This window comes from Peromyscus eremicus, chromosome 4, assembly GCF_949786415.1.
Source record: "Peromyscus eremicus chromosome 4, PerEre_H2_v1, whole genome shotgun sequence".
NCBI classification, from domain to species: Eukaryota; Metazoa; Chordata; class Mammalia; order Rodentia; family Cricetidae; genus Peromyscus; species Peromyscus eremicus.
The window spans coordinates 62,624,689-62,649,001 of record NC_081419.1 but is presented as its reverse complement, the minus strand read 5'-3'; the positions used below and the strand labels follow the sequence as shown (position 1 = coordinate 62,649,001).

The window sequence follows — 24,313 nt, the reverse complement described above, 5'->3', positions numbered from 1 at the left end:
ACAACTGACCTAAGGTAATAATAGTTCATGAACTCTGGTCTTATAGCTCTAGAGAGCCTGCATGGGACTGACCTAGGCCCTCTGCATATGGATAGCAGTTGTGTAGTTTGGTCTGTTTGTGGGGCCCCTAGTAGTGGGACCAGGACCTGTCCCTGGTACTTGAGCTGGTGCTTTGGAACCTATTCCCCATGCTGGGATGCCTTGCTCAGCCTTGACGCAGAGGGAGGAGCTTGGTCCTGCCTCAGTGTGATATGACATGCTTTGTTGACTCCCATGTGAGGCCTGTGATTTTCTGAATGGAAGAGGAATGGTTGGGGGCAGGGGTAGACAGGAGGTGGGGGGAGGGAATGGGAAGAGAGGAGAGAGGAGAAACTAGTTGGTATGTAAAATAAATGAAAAAAATTAATTAAAAGAGAAAGAATATCTGACCCCTTTGTTTCTCATACCGAAATTATTGAATTTAACACAGGTATTGCAGCTTTGTAAAACAATGGCATCACTTTCCTGTACAGAACCATTTGTTGTCACTTGTTTTATTTATCTTGGTCATTCTGACTGAGGTAAGATGAAGTCTTAAAGTTGTTTTAATTTGCATTGCTCTAATTGCTAATGATGTGTAACATGTTTTGAAATATTTCTTGGCTATTTTAGTTTCTTCTTCTAAGATCTTTAGCCCATTTTTAAATTTAGTTGTTTTCTTGATTTGTTGCTTCTTTTTAAGTTATTTATATATTGCAAATGCTAATCCTTTGTGAGATGTTCAGCTGACAAGGATTTTCTCCCATCCTGTAGGCTTACTAACCACTTGGGTGATTGTTTGTAGTAAAGAAGGCTTTTAAATTTATGAGGTCCAATTTGTCAATTTGGGGTCTTAATCCCTGAATGACGGACTTCTACTCAGAAAGCTCACTCACCCCTTTCTGCCCTTATATCTTGTGGTACTTCTTATGTTTCCTTCTAGCTGTTTTAGTATTTAGGTTTCATATTGAAGTCTTTGATACATTTGGAGTTGATTTTTGTGCAGGGTTATATAGAGAGATCTAGTTTCATTCATCTACTGTGGACATCCAGTTTTCATCTGTTGAGGATACTGTCTTTCTCCGTATCTTTGACATCTTTGTTAAATACCAGATGGCTAGAGTTACAAGCACTCATGTTTGAGTCTTCTATTTTGTTCCATTGAATTACATGTCAGATCTGTGCAAGTCCCACAGTGACTTTATTGCTATATCTCTGGAATACATATTAAAATCTGGAATGTTAATCTTTCTAATGTTGTTCTTTTTGCTCAGGATTGTTTTGCCTCTCCAGGTATTTTGTGGTTCCAAAAGAATTTTAGGACAGTCTGTTCTATTTCTGCAATATGAATTTGGACTGGGACTGCACTAAATCATTAAAATTATTTAGATAAAATGGTCATTTTCATAGTATCAATTCTACCAGTTCATGAGCATGAGATGGACTTCCACTTTTGAGCATCTACCTCAATCTCATTCTTCAGAGATTCAAACTTTTCTATGTAGAGGTCTTTTTTTTTTTTTTTTTTTCATGTAAGAGATTTATTGTGGGGATCGAGAAAGGCCACCTCTGAGCGGAGACAAGGGAGTGCAGGTGGTGATGATGACTTTATAAAGGGTATGCAACTCCTGGTGACAGTGGAAATGTGTTGCATTTGGTGGCTGGTGACAATGCAGCTGCTAGCACTGAGTGGCTGAAGGTGGGCTGGGGGAGCACCTGGTTCCTAACAATGGTCAGTGCAGGTTACCCAACCTCCTCAGCCTCCTGGCTTTATCTCAAAAGCCACCTACCTTAGGAGATCCTTTCTTCCAAGGATCAAGTTAAATAATGTTTGCTAAAAGCAATGCAGTGTCCAGATATATAGCAGCCCTCAACAAGGGCTAGATTCCTTGGCAATCACCTGTCCCACTAACCCACTAAAGCAAATGTAAGATCGGGAGATAAAGTTGATGCATGGAGATGAACAATATTGTTCATCACCAACCAGGTCCACCTAGCATCAACCCTCAGATCTTCCCATAAACACTTGACTGTGAAAAGTCCCTGTGGGGCTAGAGAGATGGCTCAGTAGTTAAGAGCACTGACTGCACCCACATGGCAGATCACAGCTGTCTGTAACTTCAGTTCTAAGGGACCTGACACCCTCACACAGACATACATGCAGGCAAAACACCAATGCATGTGAAATAAAAACAAATGTTTAAAAGTTGAATAAGAGAAAAAAAAAGACTGATATTTTCAAAAAAAATAAGAAGAAAAAAGAAAAAGGAAGTAATGGATTCAAAACATGCCCCCACGGTTGGGCATATTTACGCATGCCCGGCGGACCTAGACACTTCCGGCTAGCCAGTTCCAGGTCAAAATAGCTATTTCCAGGTCAAGGCATCTTGAGTGACCAGGACTCCGTGACTTTGCATGATTGCATAAGAGCACGCAACAGCAACCATGTGATCTGTGCATACGTGGAGTAGTGACATCGACCTGTGTGCTCGTGAGCCACCCAGGCTTTATAAGCCGGCGCCTATTCCCGGGATCCCTCTTCTTCTTCTTTCCCACACACATGTCTCTCCACAGGCCTGAGCACTCGTCTGTCCCTTTTATTTTAATAAAACTCTTGTTAGTGGATTTTGTTGTGTTTTGTGATATTTCCTCGCAGGGTAAGAGCGTCGCAAAATAACTAACAGGAAGGAAGGAAGGAAAGAAGGAAGGAAGGAAGGAAGGAAGGAAGGAAGGAAGGAAGGAAGGAAGGAAGGAAAGAAAGAAAGAAAGAAAGAAAGAAAGAAAGAAAGAAAGAAAGAAAGAAAGAAAGAAAGAAAGAAAGAAAGAAAGAAAGAAAGAAAGAAAGAAAGCGCCTTGCCATAAAGACGGGCTGCCCAGTTGCAGACACCCAGGCACAGGCAGTCAGTCGCATGAGCAGGGTGAGGACGCTTTCTGGTGCTCCTTACTTTGTATTGCTGTTGGCGTTCTTAGTAAATTCCCTTTCAAGTGATACGCTGCTTCCAAAAATCTATCTTTAGAACTCACTAGTCTTTCTTCCTCTTCCAATAGTAGTCCCGAATGCTTGCTATAAAATATACAAAGACATGGACTCTTAGAAAGCAAAAGATTTTGGTAATCCTACTTCCAAAAGATGGCCACTGTCAGCAGTCCAGGGACTGTCCTTCTAGACTTCCTTTTTAATGAGGCAAATCTTTCTTCCTGCATGGACCTCCTCCTACCCACACTTCTTTTAATCCCATTCTGTCATCTGCAGAAAATCTCTTTCCTTGTCCTTTTTGTCCCACATGTGAGTTCCAAGATTAGCCTCACAATGGTTGTCAGGCATCAAAGGCTGTAAGGCTGCACTCACACAGGGGAGGAAGAGCAGAGTTTGGTAGTGAAAGCTGCAAAATGCCCAGGCTCCCACTCAGCTGAAAGCATGCCGCTTCTCCACAGGAACCCCCATCTCTTCTCCTTTATCTAATTAAATGCACAATCCCCTGGGTATCAGCATTCATAATAAATGACCGTTTTTTCATTCAATGTTATTGTCATTTAACCAAAAGCATGGTGGGGAGGATTCTTTCCTAGTGTTTTGTCAAACACAAGCACTGTCTGGAAAATTATGTTCTTCCTTTTAATTGCTGGTCACAGATATATTTGTAAAAATTAAAATTTCGGAAAAAAAAATACCATTTAAGTAAACCAGACAAAGTTTCAGCTTTTTTTCCAATTACTAAATTTAGGACACTTCAAACCACCTAGTGGGGTGCTGTAAAAGTCTTCAGCATCTTCCAGGTTCTTAGCAATCAGGCTTGGGGCAGCACCATCTTCACAGTGCATACAGGGTAGCCCTGTGTACAGAGTAGCCCTGTCCATGGCCTGGCACACCATCCATGGCTTCCATTAAGGCTTGGGGCAAATGATTCCCAAGTTGAATTTGGGCAGAAGGGAAGCATCTGGCTGAAAAGCACAGGATATCTGTGTTTGGATGTGTTGAGACAATCTACTGGGTTTTTCAATCACTCCCAGATGTTTACCATTATAGAAACACATGCAGCTATGTTCTCATTTCTCATGAAAACAAGGGAGATTTGATTATTGGAAAAACACAGGGAAATCCAAGCTCAAAGTTTAATTTCTTAACCTACGCTTCCAGACTCTAGAGTTCCCTCTTGCCTGATAGCTATCCTTTTGAACATTGATGTTGTGTGTGTGTGTGTGTGTGTGTGTGTGTGTGTGTGTGTGTGTGTGACAGAGAGAGAGAGAGAGAGAGAGAGAGAGAGAGAGAGAGAGAGAGAGAGAGAGAGAATGTAGAGGTCTTTTATGTCCTTTGTCCAGTTTATTTCTAGATATTTTTTAGACTACTGTGAGTGGGAATGTTTCTACTTTTTCCTCAACATTTGTTTTTGTGTGTACAAAGGCTACTGATTATTGTAGGTTAATTTTCTAGCTTGCCACTTTACTTAAAGTGTTAATTATTTTCTAGAAATTGAAAAGTATGGATTTCAGTATCAAGTATAAAATCTTCTCCTGCGGAACAATTCTAAAGCCAAATCAGAACATAAATGAGTTATTTCATAATAGTTGTATCTATATTGTAGATGTATTGAATATCTTTCCTGAAAGGTCAGTTTTTCAGTAGCCAAGGTCCATTGCTAGGTAAGATCACTGATGTATTTTTCTCTCCCAGTAGCATGCATTGCACGTTATGGCTCTATCAAAGCTAGCCAGAATGTAATAGCTTTCTTAATCAGTTTGAGAATGATTTTTCTATGTCTTTCAGCCAAAGTCTATGGTGGTCTTTAGCAACAGGATCTTACTATGTGGTTATTGAAGATAACCAGGAGTGATAGAAGTAGTCTATGATGCGTTGGAAACCACTGGGGCCTCCTTGACCAATTAGTCATAGGGAGTATTCAGTTCTTTATACTGTGGTTTTCATTTAATTAACCCAAGTAACTGTGTAGCATTGTCCACCTATGCTGGGCAGTTTTATTCAAATACCTTGTTGAAATTAGCTTATTACTTAGTGTGTTTCTATAAGGCTTTTTCAGAAATCCTTAGTTTTGATAAACCTAATCATTACCTCTTCTTCTTCCACATTTCCTCAACCCCACATCCACTTAATTCTCTAACCCTCAGTAGTCCTTCATTTCATTTCACATATGTGTGATTATCTCCCACTTCTTCAGTTGAGTTCTGAGATAATAGTCAATATGACTTGTTCATATCTTCTTACTCTGAATTAGCCTTCCCCTTTACACCTTGCTTTCCCGACACTCTCACTCCCTGTCTGATTAAGCCTTTCTACCACCAGCAGTCTACTGCACTACTTCTGTTTTGCCTATAATTTTCCATCACTCCCCTTAACATCCAAGCCCCATTCAAGCCCCTTTCTAGTTTTCTGACTTCCATATCTATTCCAGATTAAACACACAAAAGCTTTAAAGCCAGGCTTCATACATGACAGGAATAATGGCCTTTGTCTTTGGGGACTTGAATTATTTCATTAAAAATAACACCAGTTCAACTTATTCAACTTCAAATTTTGTGGTTTTAATCATTTATTTTATTCTTTTTTATCATAATATAGTTACATCATTTTGCACCTTCCTTTTCCTAGCTTTAAACTCTCCCATATACTATCCTTGCTCTTTTCAAATCCATGACTTCTTTTTTCATTGATTACTCATAGATAGACAGATAGATGATAGATGGATAGATAAATAGATAGATAGATAGATAGATAGATAGATAGATAGATAGATAGATAAACTTAAATACATAAGTGCAAACTGTTCAGTTTGTATGCTACTTTCAAGACTGACCATTTGGTATTAGATAACCAACTTGTGTGTTCTTCCCTTGGGAATACTATTTCTCCACTCTCAGCATTCCTTGGCTACCTGTAATTCTTTTCGTAAGGTTGAGGCCTCATGATCTTTCACCTGCTCGCCTTAGCATGTCTATCATTGTCGTCCCTGTTCAGTTCATATTTAGACAGTCAAGTTGATGAGACTTTGTGTCTGTAGCTTCTGATATTACTGGAAGACACAGTCTCACAGCAAAGTCTCTAATCCTCTGGCTTTTACAATCTTTATGCTTCTTTTTCAAAGATCCCTGAGCTTCTGGGTACAGGATTTGTGCCATTGGTTCATCAGTTGAAGATGTATCAGGTGGAGACTGGGCTCCACAACTCTGAACTTTGATGAGTTGTGGTTTTCTGTAATGGTCTCTGTCTGTTACCAATAGAAATTTCCTTGGTGAGGGGTGAGAACTATATCTGTGGTATAAGGATAAACACTTAGAATGCAGTTATAGAATATACTGGTATAGGAAAATGGTGATTGTGTGTTCTCCTTAAAGACTCAAGACTTCACTAAGTTGGCAACTTCTCCAGTGCCAGGCATAGTTTCCCTCTTATTGAGATGACTTTAAGCTCAATTAGAGAGCTGTTGGTTACCACAAAGTTATGCATGCCTTATTTGTATCCTTGGGTTATTGTGCTGCGCTGCTTGTTGTTTTGGTGCATGTGCTTCATAGCAGGATAGAACTACTGGTTGATTCCCACCTCTGGAAGTTTATATGGCATCTTCTGGCACTATGAAAGCTAGTCTTCAGAGAAGAGGCTTTTGGGTCAGATCTTGGTCCTTCTGTGTCCTGTGTCTGAAGTCCATGGTGTCTGCAGCTCCTGGGGAGAGCATTGCCAGACCAGATAGAAACATTTCTTTTAAACTATACATGAATATGTATTTACAGAGACAGACCTACATGTATTATAAGTGTTTTAGGAAGATATTCAATAGCAGAATTCCTTATAACTTTTTCAGACATCCCTACTAATATTTTACTCTCCTTCTTTCTTCTGTTTTTAATCTCCCTTTCCCTTCCCTAATAAAGCTCCCACCTTTTGTCAACTTCCTCCTTCAGATAGATCATTTGCACCCTGCTATTCCCCTCTCTATAGCTCCCCCACCATGCAACAATCCCCTTTCACTTTCCAGTTTCTTCAGTTACTACTCAAATCTAAAGACCACATTTTGTTTTTGTTGATATCCTTTCTGTGTATATCTCTCTCTTTCTCTCAGTCTCTCTCTGTCTCTCTCACTCTGTGTCTCTCTCCCTCTCTCAACTCTAAACACACATAATATGCTTCTTTATTCTGTTTTTTATAAATTAATTAAATTTAGAGAAAATTTATTGTGAGATATCACATGACTAACTTGAGATAACTTTTGTATATAAAGCATGGCATTTTCCACCATAAAAATCTTTAGTATAGACAATCAACCATATTAATTTGTAAGGAATTCCATAAGGAAAGACAACACACTAGACAGACTAAACAAGCATTTATTTTCCCAGAGTTCTGAAGACTTAAAGACCAAGTCCAAGTGGAAGGCAGAGCTGATTTCTCCTGAGGGCTCCCTGCCTGCCTTGAGGATGACGCCTCTATTCTATATTCACAGGAATCTCTCTGTTTACTTATGTCTCTTTGTATATCAGATCTTTGAGTGAGAGTCCACTCATCTCCTTTTATCTTAACCACCCCTCTACAGGCCCTATCTCAGAATAACTTACAATCTGAGGCACTGAAAGTCAAGGCTTCAAAATATTAACGAGGGTAGACATGAGTCACATTCTAAGACTACAGAGGGATGGTAGTCTGTACACAAAGGAAAGACTATGACAACGAAAAATACTGGAACAACAATATAGTCTAGAAAACTCTGAGTAGTATACTTTGGAAAAGTTCTATTATCAGATATTTTATGCCTATATTGTGACTTAGTTGCATACACTCAACTCTGAACAAAGCCCTACTCTGATTATACCCTAATTGATACATTATCCCCAAATTCTAAGTGAACTCTAATTGTGTCTTTGGAGAATAAAGTATATATTTCTGGTTACTATGTAGAAGTAATCTGTTTCTGGTTTCTATGTAGAAGTAATTACCCTCAATGGGCAATTGAGGAAATAAATATATTGGGTCAAAGAAAGACACACCAAAAGACCAAAAGAAAGAAAATTGTGTCACTTCCAAGAACTGACTTTGGAGACAAAGGGTAAGTAGCTGGAATGAGAGAAACCTAAGTAGTTTCTCATTCTGGGACCTCAGCTACAATAAACAGGAGAATATTTAATATAGAGTCTGGCTTAGCCACCCAAAGATGACTGCTATTCTAAATATGAATACAGATTACACACACATACACACACAGAGACATGCAAGCATGCACATTTCACTTAATATTCTATTTGTTCTTACACAATTAGAATACATATTTAATATTTGACCTGAAGCAGCATGTATTTAATTAAGCAGTTAAACATTAGAATGTGTGAGTTGCTTTCAGTTGCATTGTTTGCAATACTCTATGCATTTCAATCTGTGGCATGTGTTTCTTCCCTTTCTTAGAACTGATTTTCAGATGCCAGAGAGATATACTTAAACAGTTTGTTTTCTTTCTCCAATGAAGCAGACACACAGGCAATATATTTCTGTAAAGCCATTCTGCCTGTGTAATGTATCATGACTAGTTCTGACATTTTCTGTGGGTTGTATTTTTATAAGCATGTCTAATCAGCAATTTATCTCAAATTCAGAATGGATTTGATATTCTGGGAATGAGTTTTCACTTAGTCTTCCTTCTTGCTGTGATAAAGTATGCCACTCATGAGGACAGATTTTTGTTGTCAGACATTTAATGGTAATACTCCTCTGAATTTTGGATCTAAATATTTTAAGTCTGTTAGAAATATGTAATCATTTAGGAAATACAAGTTCAAAAAATATGATTATATATTTATTTATTTACCCCATAGAATGTTCTCAATACCACAATATAGCAGCAATTAGCAGAGAAATATTTTTGCCCTGTGGAAGTTGCATTTTAGTGGAGAGAAACAGACAGTGGATTGATTAGAAACTGATAGGAATTGGTATATAATATTTCAACACAGTGATAACTGAGCAGGAGCTCAGTAGAGTCATAAGTCAACTATTGATAGGAGGTAGGAAGGCTCTTTTTAAGTGATTAATGATGGACTATAGTCAGAAAAGGACATTTTGAAGGCATTCGAAGAGATTGGTATATTAACCATAAAAATGTCCATCAATTAGTATAACAGGGACAGGGAATGCACTGTTAAAAATTCTTTGAAACTGCACATGAATGTCATGTTTGAGAAAGGGAAAGAAAAAGGGTTAAAGCAGAATTGGAAGTTGTGGAAAGTGTTAGGAGTTAAAGTCCTATAATTAGGGAATGGCCAGAACAGCAAATCCATGGTACAGGAGCAAGACAAAGACAACTAGGCACTGTGGAACACCTATGCCATGTTATACATTATGGGTAAATCAAGAGTGAATATCAAATATGTTTGCTTCCTAAATAAGAGAGGACCAGTGGCAGAGATGTTCTCAAGGTAAGGTACAGCCTGTTTTCAGACCCTCAAGGGTGAAATTAAAGTGCTTGCACCCTATGTGCTAATGGAGTGATGCAGAGTATAGCAGTAGTGAGAGATGCACTGGCCATTAAATTCTATGCTTAGTGAAAACTACCAAGTGCCTTGCCTCCTTAGCATGAAGAGGCCAAATAAAACCAAAGGTCTTGAGTGTATCCTTCCAGTGACAATAGTGACTGGCTTTGCCCAAAGGTGAGTGTTTTGAACATTGAAATCCATCAACAACATCTGTTAGTTTCTAGACTACCACTCAGCATTAACAGCTAAAGATAATATCCTCTCTTAAGTGTGGTTCTGAATTTGGTTGTGTTTTAGAGAATTCTTGGAATTTTTGTGAGAGCAGCTTTCTACCTTCTTGGTTCATAATTCCTCAATGTATTACAAGCAAATAATAAAATAAAAAGTTCTTCCTGGAGTTTAGTATCTACTATATAAGAAAATGCCTGACTGACAAATGCTTCTGAATCTCACATCAACTGAAATCAAGTGAATAGTAAGTGGTTTTAGTTTATGAAAGGATTATGACTTTACAATATCCATGGAGGAAATTTACAGGAACTTGGGCAAAATAAATAATTATTACAAGACACATTAGAATTTTTGAGAGCATGACTTCCTTCCCTCCCTCCCTTCCCACCTCCCTCGTCCATTTTTGTCCTTCCATTCTTCTTCCCCCTTTCTTCCTTCTTCCCTTCCTTCCTTCCTTTTCCTTCTTTCCTTTCTTCCTTCTTTCCATCCCCCCATATTGGCATCTAATAAAAACTGTGAAAAATTTATGTAGCACTGATATTTAAATACAGTGTAGAATATTGTAACTGGATTAAATATAACAATGCTATATCCTCAAGCATTCATGTTTTCTTTTCTTTTTATTTTATTTGGATTTCTATTACGCGTGTGTGTGTGTGTGTGTGTGTGTGTGTGTGTGTGTGTGTGTGTGTAAAATGTCGAGGTCAAAGGACAACTTTGAGAAGAATCATGTCTCTCCTTAGGAGGACCATATGGGTTCTGAGGATCAATCTCGGGTTATCAATCTTGGCTGCAAGATCCTTCACCTAATGAGCCATTTCACTAGCCCCATTAATTACTCTTTGATGGGAGAACGTTCAAAATATTTTTTACAGTGTTTGAAATAGTTATTACAGTTGTCTATAGTCTATGACACAGTAGCATAGTGAAATTTTTTCTATTTCTAAGTCTCAGCTAGTTCCTCAGCACACACTCTTGGGTAAGCTGATTTGAGGCTTAAAATATCTGTTTTGTTGATTACTTAGCTGTATGATTGGTCACTTACATTCTACACACAAGTTTTATCAATTACATCACAAAGTATGAAATACCACTTGACCTATGCAAAGTTGATGAGAATTATGTAAATTAAATTAATCATAAAGTTCAATGTAGAACCTGCTATAAGATCCATATGTGTGTGTTCTTTCAGATTGTTACATAGCAGAAGGGATAATGTACATGAATTTTTAATTCTTGACACATAAATTCTCAATTCATTATGGAAGGATACTAAATGTGTGTGTGTGTGTGCGCGTGCGTGTGTGTGTGTGTGTGTGTGTGTGTGTGTGTGTGTGTGAATTTTCTGTTGGAGATACTATGAAAGCTTAAGATTAACCTGAATTTAGATCCTCTTGACTCAGTCATCTGTGTGTATGTGCATATGTGCATGTGGCATCATATGCAGCTCACCATACTTCAGTTTTATGACTGGTGACTACTGACCAAACTTTCTTCTAGACATTTTCATGTTTATATTCTTTATATAATCAGAAAGGATGCCAGTTGTTTATTGAACATTCTATAAGCTATTTCTCTTATCTATTTCATGCTCTGTACTAAAGCTACTATGTAGATTCCCTAATTTTAAAGTCATTCATACCACAATTACAATGATCTTCTAATGTCACCGACTAAAGTTCTATAATTCAACATGGTAAATAAAATCTATTAGGCTTCTTAGTAATTTCTGAACTACCTAATATGTTTGCTATCATGACTCAATGTTTATTGATGACCAGGTTCTCCTCTGTGGACATGGAGGTGAACAATCGAACCATCCTGACTGAATTCATCCTGGTGGGCTTCTCAGCAAACCCCCGCTGGCAGCTGATTCTATTTGGAATATTTCTAACCATCTACTTGTTGACACTGTCAGGGAACATGATGCTGGTTGTCTTAATCCGTATTGATTCTAGACTACATACACCTATGTACTTTTTCATCGGTAATCTGTCATTTTTGGATTTCTGGTATACTTCTGTATATACCCCAAAGATATTGGCCACTTGTGTCTCAGAAGACAAACGCATTTCATTGGCTGGCTGTGGGGCTCAACTATTCTTCTCCTGTGTTGTAGCCTACACTGAGTGCTACCTGCTGGCAGCCATGGCCTATGACCGACATTCAGCAATTTGTAGCCCATTGCTTTATTCAAGCATCATGTCCACTTCTCTCTGTACTGGGCTGGTGGCTGGCTGTTACGTAGGAGGGTTTTTGAATGCCATAGCCCATACTGCTAACACCTTCCGGCTAACTTTCTGTGGTAAAAATATTATTGATCATTTTTTCTGTGATGCACCCCCATTGGTAAAAATGTCCTGTACAGATACCCGTGTCTATGAAAAGGTCCTTCTGGGTGTGGTGGGCTTCACTGTGCTCTCCAGCATTCTTGCCATCCTCATTTCCTATTTCAACATCCTCCTGGCTATCTTGAGGATCCGCTCAGCCTCAGGAAGACGTAAGGCATTCTCCACCTGTGCCTCTCACCTGGTCTCTGTCATGCTATTCTATGGCTCCTTGCTCTTCATGTATTCAAGGCCTAGTTCAACATACTCTCTGGAAAAAGACAAAGTGGCCGCCCTCTTCTACACTGTAGTCAACCCATTGCTCAACCCTCTCATCTATAGCCTGAGAAACAAAGATGTCAAAGATGCCTTCAGGAAAGCAACACAGACAATACGACCACATGCATGAAGATTATCCCTTTTTGTTAAGACCTGCTAATATATTCATTCTTGAAGTAATCCAGTTTTGCTGTGCTCACAATTTATGCATTTCACTTAAATTCAACAAGTGATCCTCTAGATAATGAAATGTTGAGCAAATGACTTTTATTTATTATTATTTTCATACTATGTGTGTAGTATGATTCATTTAAATCCTTATAGTTTATAACACTTGAGAATTTAATGCTCTTCAATATTACATTTTGTCTCTTCATTTTTCATAAAATTCATTTTATTGGTTAATTCTGAAATTATTTAAGAGAAAAGAAATTACAGTTTCAAAAGATACAGTCTAATTTTAAATTTGTCAAGCCATTGTTGCTCCCTGAGAAGAAGATTCAGACTGCTGAGATTCTTGAGTGTGTAGGCATGACTGCAGGATTTTCCTTTAGTACCGTTCTACCTCCAATAAATTACTTAAAGATGTATAAATAGAGTGTGTAGAAGCACTCTTTGTAAACCACATATCTTTTATATCAATGTAGTATTAGATAAAGAATTTAAGAGTTATGAAGATTATGAGATTCAGCTAAAAACAGCAATAAAACTCTTTGTAAATCCATGGAAAAATATGAGTCCTTCTGGGTGTGTATTACCCTAACTAGTGTATAGTCTCCCAGGTAGAGTAGGTACTTGACAAGACCCTCACTCAGGTCACATACTAAAATAGCTCAATTGGAGGGAACAACTTACAACTTTAAGATAAAAACAAAACAAAACAAAACAAAAACAAGTTCATTCAGCTTGTATCTGCCCAGATCCAGCAGTTGCCTCTTTATCTCTTAGGGACAAGCTCGGGAATTCTCAGCACATTTCCAGCCCTAACAAAGCTGTTTATGTTGCTGCAGGAAACCCTAGAGGATCAAATAGTTGGTACCACTGGCTCTGAGCCAACTGCCGTACACCTTCATATGAACTCAGTGTCTTAAGCCTCTAGTGGATGGATACCACAGGGTAAAAAAGCCACTACTTTTGTGTCTTTTAAGGGCTTGCTATAATCCCCTCCATATCTAAGTTCCATTAATAAATGCAGTGGATCATCAACATGTTATCTAGTGATTTACTTTCTTGAAATCCCAACAGATACTGTTTTAGGATAGTGTGTGACAACACCTTGAAACAAATCCTCTGCTACCTCTTCAGGCCAATCCTACCTTTATGTTCAGATAAATAAAACAATGCTCTAGACACAACACTAGTATTATTCTAACAGGCAATTAAAAAATTATACTTCAAAATTTAGTGCATGACAAGTTTAGTTATTAAGTTTCTAGATCAGAGATTAAAGAAGGGGTTTCTCTATCAGAGATTGAATTTTATTATTACAATTGATAAAATGAGCACATTTATTTATTTAGTAAAATTTAAATACAGCCAATAGTGGCAGACACTACAGCAGGTGAACTAGCTCAAAGTTTCTCATCTTTCCTTTTATCTGTAGTACTTCTCTCATACATAATTGTCATCTTCCTTCCCTAAAACCAATTTTGACATTATATATTATATGAGGAATCCCTATCAGTATCCAACTATTAGAAAATGCAGATTGTTGTGCATATACTAACAATTCACAATGTTTTTCCTTTACATATCTACAATACCTATTGTGCAAGGACAAGAATAGGATAAGCACTAGGAGGGAGAATAATTAGACATCAATCCAAAAATAAAGTAATATAGGTTTTCCTATTTCACATCCAATTAAAGTTTTGTGTTTTAAAATTGCATTAATAATATAAATCGACAGTCAATAGTTGTCAGAAGTTCGATTACTCAACAACTAATACAAAGTTAATGAGAGAAAAGTACATTATGTACAATTATATACATACATGAAGACATAATAATAAAATCCATAACATAAAAAAAGACAAAACTGTTATACTAGTAAAGAAAAATGTACACTAACGAAACATTTTCTGTTGAGTTTCAAATAATGGAAATTTTATCTCTATATTCGCAGTTCCTTTACCATGCTCCCAAGGAGTTTGTTGTCACTTAGTCCTGGTTTGCAAATCATGTGTCAACTGAGACTTCAGAATGAGCTCACCTGAGAGCCTTCTCAGTGCTTCCTTCACATCTTTTTTCCTCAGACTGTAGATCATGGGGTCAACATGAGAAATAAAGCAATACAAAAGGTAGACATTTTGTCCCTCTCCAGGGGGTGGCTGGAACTTGTGCAAGAGTAGATGTAGAGAATGGAGCCATAGAACAAAGTCACAGAGATAGGGTGTGAGAAACATGTTGAGAAGGTCTTGAGGTGGTTGAGTGAACTGGATCTTCAGAATGGCAACAATAATGAAGAGATAGGAGGCCAAGATGAGCAGGGTAATGGCATTTGCTGTGGGATGTCGTTCTGTATGCTGTGAATATGTGTTGCTCTGATTGGTTGATAAATAAAATGCTGATTGGCCAGTAGCCAGGCAGGAAGTATAGGTGGGGTGAACAGACAAGGAGAATTCTGGGAAGAGGAAGGGCTGAGTCAGGAGTTGCCAGCCAGACACAGAGGAAGCAAGATGACAAGGAGGAACTGAGAAAAAGTACCAAGCCACATGGCTAAACATAGATATGGGTTAATTTAAATGTAAGAGCTAGCCAGTAATAAGCCTGAGCTAATGGTTGAGCAGTTATTAATTAATATAAACCCCTGTGTGTTTACTTGGGGGATGCGAATGGGAGAGATTTGTCCTGACTGCCAGCCAGCTAGGACACAGAGAAACTTCCAACTACATTTGGTTGCCCAATGTGGAGCAAGAGTTTCCACCTAAAACCTGAGAAAGCTTTAAAAAAATATATTCTAAAACAGAACTAAAAACAGCTTCCTAATTGTGTCTCTCAGGCAAGCCATGAGCTACAGTATGTCAGGTTTGCATGTGGGCTTGACTTGCAGTACGGTGGCTTCCTGCCACAGTACACAGAGGTATCTCCAAGCCGCACAGTATGCTGCATGGTGGATTTAGCTTTTACTAGTACAGACCGAAAAAAATGATTTCTGGGCTACATGCTGCTTTGATGGAGGGCATGGACCCACTGTCTCCTACAGCTTGGCTCCCAGAGCTAGAGGTGAATTACCTCCGCCATGTTGAAAAGCTGAAATGGGTAGGGTCAGAAGCCAAGGCTACTTCTTCATTCCTAAACATACAGTTTAGCAGTTTAAAAATCTCTCTTGGTCAGAAAAAGATTATAGATTCAGAATAAGGCAGATTCAGATGGAATAAACCTCTAAATGGTTTACGGTGTAAAAATGTACATAGTCTTGGAAGAGAGAGAAAAAGGAATATATGCAGTTGTATAAAGAGATAGTTTAAAAAAATAAAATATTTAAAGAGACAATAAAAGTAATATAAAAAATAAGCCATGTAAAGATGGAAATCATGCATAGAGTCTGGGTTATATTGTCTTTGGGATTTTTAACTGCAGAAAGACATTTGATTGTAAAGGCTACTGAGTTAAATCAAGGATACATTGGTTAGGGAAAGAGGTTCTTCTTTTGTTTCCACAAAAGATGAGAATATGTGGATTGCTTCTAGGCTAATATGGTTTGATCAGCCAAGACTCCCTGAAAGCTCTCCAATGACGCCATGGCCCAGATGATCCAACATCCAAATCAGCTTCAAGGCAACTGGTTCAGACAGTGCAGCCTCACAGACTACTACAGTCAGGACTTGATCATAATCCTAAATTTTCCCAGGATCCCCATAAGATTGCCAGCGCCCTTAATCAGCATGAAATAGTATGAGAAGCTATGCCCCAATTCTCAAAATATTGTTTATAAATGTTTATTTTTATTTAAAGAGGGTTGATTACGAATGCAATCTCTTTCTAAAGAAGAAAAGAGAATATAGACATGACAGGAAAGAAGGGTAGATTATTGAATCTACTTTTAAAGAACAACTTGTTTTACATTGTTATGGATTTTAGTTTATTGATACAAATTTAAAGTTAATTTTGTAATGCTGTATGTATATTTCTACTCTTATTTAAAGTATTTTGTTTGTGCAACTCATTTAAAATTGTAGTATAGAGTTGAGAAATACAGATTAATAATGAGTCATCTATGATAATCAAACTTATAGTTATACTAGTTAAGTTTTTAGATATACATAGATATATTTCAACTAGGTAGGTAATCTTCAAACACTTCAAAGACCTACAGAACATGGCATTTAAAATGTTTTAAGAACTTAGACTTCTCTGAACAATGAGACATGTCTGCTCCTGGCAGCACCAATTACTTCAAAGAAGAGGATGGGCATTGAAGACACTCCATATGGAGTTTATCTTCTTGGCAAAAAATAGCCATTTGGGCAAGAAACTGCTCTTGCCTGGGTTGCTGATAATATGTTGTATAAACTGGACAAGCAGGACCCATAGGAAGGTAACTACTGAACTTTCCAAGTCAAAATGTTCTTCAGGTTTGTGCTTCACAAGGGAACTTTCAAATATTCTACAGGACACAGGAAAAAGTGACTAAAAAACCCTAGGCCTATTGCTTGAAGATGGATGTCCCAACATTGAAGAGGAATTTTGGGTAACTGTCCAGGTAGCCAGCTGTCTCTGTCATTTCCAGAATTTTGGAAGTTGCTTACAATGCATTTCCTGTTTATTTAGGTAATATTATATCCTTCTGGGGTCTTTGACATAGTTGAAGACTAGATAGGTATAATTTTCATTGGTTATGATTAAAAGTAAGTTAGATATGAAACTTCAGACTCACAAATATGGGATAGATGATAAAACAATGTCTTTAATTTTGCCAAATACAAAGACTAGATATTTTAACTGTAATTCTTCCTTGATAACTGTTCTATTATATGTAATTTTACTATGTTAAAGTTAAAATCTTCCTTTTAGATTAGACAGAAAAGGGCAAGTGCTGTGGGATGTCATTCTGTATGCCATGAATATGTATTGCTCTGATTGGTTGATAAATAAAATGCTGATTGGCCAGTAGCCAGGCAGGAAGTATAGGCAGAGTGAGCAGACAAGGAGAATTCTGGGAAGAGGAAGGACTTAGTCAGGCATCGCCAGCCAGATACAGAGGAAGCAAGATGACAAGGCAGAACTGAGAAAAGGTATAAAGCCACATGGCTAAACATAGTAAGAATTATGGGTTAATTTAAATGTAAGAGCTAGCCAGTAAAAAGCCTGTGCTAATGGCTGAACAGTTATAATTAATATAAACCTCTATGTGTTTAATTGGGGGACGTGAATGGGAGAGATTTATCCTGACCACCAGCTGGCTGGGACACAGAGAAACTTCCAACTACAGGCATTGGAGGCCAGTAGAAGAAGTCATAAACATGTAGCTTTTCCTGATATTACATGGCATCTTCACCAGAAGTGGGACACCACAGAAAAAGTCACCAATGACATTGTCTCCAAAAACTCCAATGTAAAGTGTTTCTGGTTAATATTACTACATTGATAAATCCTCATGTACGAGAATATATAACCTAACAGGTGAACAACCTCCTTGACAAGACCTGTACATAAAGCAAAGCCTGTACATGGCCACATAGTGATCATAAACCATGTCACCTAGAAGATAGTACTAATCTAGCAGAAAAGAACTGAGACAAATATCCAGCAAAGGAACCATTTTTGTCTTCAGAGAGGCAGGTCACTAAGATCTTTGGAGTGTAGATCCAGAAAAGACAGGTTGGATAAGATCCAAGAGATTCACCACACCGGGCACAACATGTGTGACTTGGATTTTGCCTTAGAATTGTGGAAGGTAAATGTAGCCTGGAGTCTCCGGAGCTCTCCAGACTAAACAAGTTCAAATTTTATTCTAAGGATTGTAAGGATTCTAAGGAGTTTGTTATCATTTAGTCCTGGTTTACAAAGCATGTGTCAAGACCTAAAGATTTTGAGTAAGAACATTTCTGATCTGATTTATGATGTAAAATCACTTTAGAAATCATGAGGAAAGCACATGTCAGAGAACAAAAACAAGGTGGTGGCATCAGCTAAAGGAAGAGGTGATGGTTCCTCTCTTTCAAGTTGTGAAGAGATCACAAGTGTTCCCACTCTCCAAACATGAAAATGTGCTTCCTTTTTGGTGTGAATCATGTAATCACACACAGAATAACACCCACATTGCTCTTCTTAGAGTGTTTCAATTGATTTCCCACATTCAAATGCATTAATGATTCTAGCATATTCTATTGTACTTGTTTACCAAGGCTTCGTTTTGCTCAGTAAAATAAATCCTTTGCATGCTGAGAAATGACAGAACATGATACAAACCTTAAATGCACTGATTGCTAAGTTATTACAAAGCCAAAGAAAATTAGAATACATTATTTTCTACCCATCTTTTTTTTTAATATCCATCATCCAACATCTGACTGTCCCCTCAGCCCTCTCAGTCTCTAGTAATCATTGCTATACATTTAAATCAATTTTTCAACATTGTCTTTATTTTAAAATCCTATCTATAGAAAGTGCATATATTATAGGTTGGCAGTAAGAGGTTTTTTTTTAGACACTTCAATTTGATTCAGTCTCCAATATTATTTTTTCAAAAACAGTAATTCTGCTACATACTATAGATCTTTTTTATATCAAGGTGACTCTAGTTAGTGATATTTATCTATGTGAAATTGTCTAAGAGAGTAGATCTCATGTGTTGTCATCACAGAGGATAAATATGTTAATTTAGATTGAAGATTTTCACAATTTATACATATACCAAAATATCATATTGTATATAAATATTACCATTTTGTGTGAGCGTGATGGGGATTGAGTCTGGGACTACACATGTGTTCTAGCAATGAGCTATCCCCATCTCCATCTTTGCAACTTGTATTTATGATCTAGAGCCTAATAAATCTAGTAATAAAAATTTGTTAACATTTTCCTCATAGACCTTATCTCTTGGGATTCTGATTCCTTGAGGGAGTTGACATCAATTTATTCCCATTCTTTAGAAAACACTTTTCTGCATCCTGTGCAGAATTAAATCAGCTTATTAATGTTCAGCTTCAAGATGCTATGACATAGTATTTATACTTCTGGATAACCAGGAAAACTGAAGACAACAGGTGTATATTTTCAGGGTAAGTCATTCTCATGTAAAGAACCATAAATTTTATACTTCACTGTTACTTGGGCAGGTGGTTTTGTGGCAAATTTCTTCTGAAATATGAATTAATTAATACATAAATACCTTCAGAGGCCAGGTAACTAAAATCAATTCAGTGACCTGGGAAAATGCCATTTGTAAGTTAACCATGAAAAATAAATTAGGCATTGGTTGACTATTTTGTCCATGTCTTTTGCCTTAAATGGCTTAACTTGAATGTACATGATAGTGTGATTTATGTTGAAGTAGGGGTGTAGGAGTTGGCATAGGGACAGTACAATATGAAGAAAGATTTATTGGCTAATCGTATATTAGAGTTGAGAAGTCTTGTTTTTAGTGAGAACTAATTTATTCACCCATTCACAGCTCCTTTAATTATAATTAGAAAAAAACCACATATCTGAATCAGCTCATTTAAATCTCAGGCAGCTAGTGTCCAAGGTGAGATGGAAAACATAAAGTCTAATAAATTTCATACAACTAGAATATCATTTCACACAGCATTTCACTTTTAACACAGTTTAAAAGTATTATAATTATAATATAAAATTGTATGCATTTAATATCTTTGTTTAACAGAGGCAATTATATGGGACACAATTTTGTGCATTCTCATTTTTCCTCACAATTTTTTTCTATAACTTTAGTAGTGACATATAAAATGCTTTATTTCTAATATCTTGATTTAAAATGAAAAAAATATAAATAACCAGAAGTGAGTTTCTATACCTGGAAAGTATAAAATTTTTGACATTTTTTTTTAATACTAAGAGTTTTTCTGACCAACCTTAATCATATTTATCCGGGTGTTTTCTCACCTCCCATTGCCTTTGAAGCTGGAAAGGCTTTTCTCATTAATAGCTTTCTGTAAAACCCTTCCCACTTTTCCTGCCAGAGAGAAAGTCAGTAGATACATGTCGATAGTTTCAGGCAGTATATCCTGAGATCATAGCCCATCCTGAGGTTGTTTTTCTACAATTTTTGAAATAGCTACGATCATTTCAACTGCATGTCTCTCTTCCCTAGTTTTACTGCACTGATTTTTCTTCTCCTGCTCCTCCATGTGATTTCATTTTTCCTAAATAAGTGCTTGTTAGAAAAAAAATCACAGATGCTCAGAAAACAAGGGGATATAGTTATGTCCTTGGTAATCTTTATCTAATTTTTTATCAGTGGTAAATATTATATGACTGCGTTTGGTGTCATGATCAATAACGATATGGAAACAACATGTCTATATCATTCTTGATCATTCTATCACAAGGGTGAAATTGTTCAAAAACCCCACAGCCAGAAGTGTTCTATCCCTACATAGACAAATGTGGGACATTTCCTCTATAGTCACAATATCACTGGCAAACACTCAGGTGTTGCCTATCCATATAATTTTGCCCCTAGGAGAATGCCATCTCATTGAACTCATAAACTATATGATATTTTAGGTCAGGCCTGGCTTCTTCCAACTCAGAGAAATGCAATTGATATCTGTTCATGTTGTTGACTGTATCATACTTGAATATTTCACTAACTTACTGGAATTTTGGCCATTTCAAATTCTTGGCCACTATAAATGAAGCTTCTATGAACAATTACATATAGTTTATTATGTGGATAAAGATTATTTCTCTGGGATGAATATGAAGTGTCTGCTTTTATTCTCAAATCATTTATTTTTCTCTCCAAAGATCCTGTCAATAATCAGTATTTAAAATTGAACCCTTCTTTGGGATCCACAAAATATATGAGGAATTGTGGCTGTGATATTTAAGATTTAGATGGGTCAGTAAATGTGTGAAAGAGGGTGTACTCTGTAGTTGTGTGAATCCTATTCCAAAGTTGCAGCTTCTTTTCTTAGTATACCATTCTATATCTTAGACATTGTAAATTATATCTTAGATAGCATGGAGACTTAGTTCTGTAGGGTGTAAGTGTGTAGGGTTGGAGATTATACACATAACACTTGCCTGTCCTTGAGTTGGTTAAGATAATCTAAATTCACTTATTCATCCAATTACTTTTTCTCATGTAATGTTTTCTAAAATATCCTTGTTTCATAAACAGGTCTTTTGAGACAAACAAACTAAGCTTGAAGGTAGGAAACATCTGTGACATAATCTCCAAAGTTCACAATGTAGGTATAAAATTCTCATTCATTAAAAAAATAATGAGGAAATCAAAGACCTAATGAGGTTTGTTACTGACTCAGAGGTGCCCAAGCTCTGGAGAAGGAACCTCTAATGACTAGCAGGAAGACGAAGAGTAAAACTCAAGTTAACAAAAATTGAACTTTAATTGTGAATTTACTGCAGAGAAAGAAATTCTGTCTTTGTCATAACAGATTGATCCAGAGGAATGAAGCACAGAAATCAAACTGTAGTGACTGAGTTCTTCATGGGATTAACCAGCTCCTTCCATCTCCAAATTGTCGTCTTCCTGATTTTTCTCTGTGTTTATCTTTTAACTTTTCTGGGGAACCTGGGAATGATCATGCTCATTTGCCTGGACACTCGACTCCACATCCCCATGTACTTCTTGCTCAGCCACTTGTCCTTTGTGGATGCCTGCTCCTCTTCAGTCATCAGTCCTAAGATGTTGTCCAACATCTTTGTGGAGAAAAAAGTCATCTCCTTCCTAGGTTGTGCTATCCAGCTTTGTTTATTCAGCCAGTTTGTGGTGACAGAATGTGTTCTCCTGGCTTCCATGGCATATGATAGGTATGTCGCTGTCTGTAAGCCTTTGCTCTATACACTCATTATGTCCCAGCAGGTTTGTGTGCAGCTAGTAACAGGGCCTTATGGCATAGCCCTTATAAGCACCATGGTACATACTACTTTTACCTTTATCCTGCCCTACTGTGGTCCAAATCTCATCAATCACTTTTTCTGTGACCTTCTTCCTGTTTTCTCTCTGGCATGTGCAGATACTCAGGTGAATAAACTTTTGCTTTACATCTTGGCTGGGATCCTGGGTGTATTCAGTGGTACGATCATCTTGGTGTCCTACATTTACATTGTCATCGCTATCCTGAAAATCCACTCTGCTGATGGGAGGCACAAAGCCTTCTCCACCTGTTCTTCACACCTGACAGCTGTCTCTATCCTTTACGGGACTCTCTTCTTTATCTACGTATGTCCAAGCACCAGCTTCTCTCTGGATATCAATAAAGTTGTGTCATTATTTTATACCATTATCCCCATGTTGAACCCATTCATCTATAGCCTGAGAAATAAAGAAGTCAAAGATGCATTCATCAGAACATTTGAAAAGCAATTTTGCTACAATTTGCAAGATAAAATATTTTAGATATAAGCATTATTAGATATCCTATTTCAGTTTTTTTCTTTCAACCACAAGAAGTTTAGACCTTTAAACTGAATGGAATATAGGATGTACAACTTTAGCAAAATTATGAGGCCTTGTGACTAAAAATAACAGACTCTATTAAGCTAAGAAACAATAAAACTTAGTAAGCAATGAATTTCATAATGTCTCAGCTGTGCTTTACAGGAGGCCAAGTCCCTTATAATAGGATATTTCATAATTTGTTGTGGTTTTAGTAAGAATGGCCCCCACAGACCAAAGTGTTTGAACACTTGGCCCATAGGGAGTAGCACTATCAGGAAGTGTGGCCTTGTTGGAGTATGTGTAGCCTTATTGGAGGAAGTGTGTCACTGTGGAGGTGGACTTTGAGGTCTCATTTGCTCAAGCAAGGCCTAGTGTGGCAGTCTCATTCTGCTGCCTGTGGATCAAGATGGAGAACTCTCCGCTCTCTTCTCTGTCTGCATGCTTCCATGCTTCTCATCATGATGATAATGTACTAAACCTCTGAAACTGTAAGCCAGCTCCAATGAAATATTTTCCTTAATAAGAGTTGCCATGGTTATGGTGTCTCTTCACAGAACTAAAACATAATGCTTAATGTTGAATCTGTTCAAATAAACAGTTATAAGTATATGATCAGGTAGTAAGCAATCACACCCCTTTTTACAAGTATTTTCATATTTGGAGTAGATATTTTACAAAGAAGTTGTATACACACTGTAGTCTCTATTTAAACTATACTAGTAGCTTGGGGGATTATGCCAATATACCTTTGTATTTATACACCTAAGACAAAAAATGTGTAGACTTTTAATACAATGATAACTAATATTTTGTCTTTCAAACAATGGGAAAAATTATTTCACTTTTGCACATATTCTAATTTGTTTACAATAATGATTTTGACTTCTATGAAACAATAATAATCCCCTAAAACATTATTAAATAATTTTATGTTTTGAGCTAATAATATAATTACATCATTTCTCCTTTCCCTTTCTTCCCTCCATGTACCTCCTCCTTGCTCTCTTCCTGATTCATGACCTTTTATTTCTTTAATTGTTATTACATACATAAGTACAACATTCTCAGTCTATATGATGTTGCTTGTATATGAATGTATGTTTTCAGTACGGACTGTTTGGTATTAGATAACTAGCTGTTGTGTATTCCCTGGGGAAGACTATTTGTCCACTCTTAGCAGTCCTTGGCTACCTACAGTTCTTTGTTAGGGTAAAGGCCTTGTGAGTTTTCCCACAGCCACATTGTTACTGCTTTGGAAAACTTGCATTTTTGCTGTATTTGATCATATATGCTTCCTACTAAGACTGCCTGATGCTCCTGTTCACCTTGACTGAACTTTGGACTGATTTAGCATGGAATGTAAGGTCTTCTAAGGTTTTCATGGAGAATT

General features: G+C 37.2%; 2 protein-coding genes across 2 annotated transcripts; both read left to right on the top strand.

Annotated features, from left to right (window-relative positions):
• The first annotated feature begins 11,514 nt into the window (after positions 1-11,514).
• Positions 11,515-12,453, top strand: LOC131907759 (olfactory receptor 9G4). Its single transcript, XM_059258856.1, has one exon. It carries the CDS (start codon positions 11,515-11,517, stop codon positions 12,451-12,453), a length of 939 nt encoding a protein of 312 aa, XP_059114839.1.
• Positions 12,454-21,930: 9,477 nt separating this feature from the next.
• On the top strand, positions 21,931-22,881 carry LOC131907758 (olfactory receptor 5G25). The gene has a single exon (XM_059258855.1). It carries the CDS (start codon positions 21,931-21,933, stop codon positions 22,879-22,881), a length of 951 nt encoding a protein of 316 aa, XP_059114838.1.
• The last annotated feature ends 1,432 nt before the right edge of the window (positions 22,882-24,313 follow it).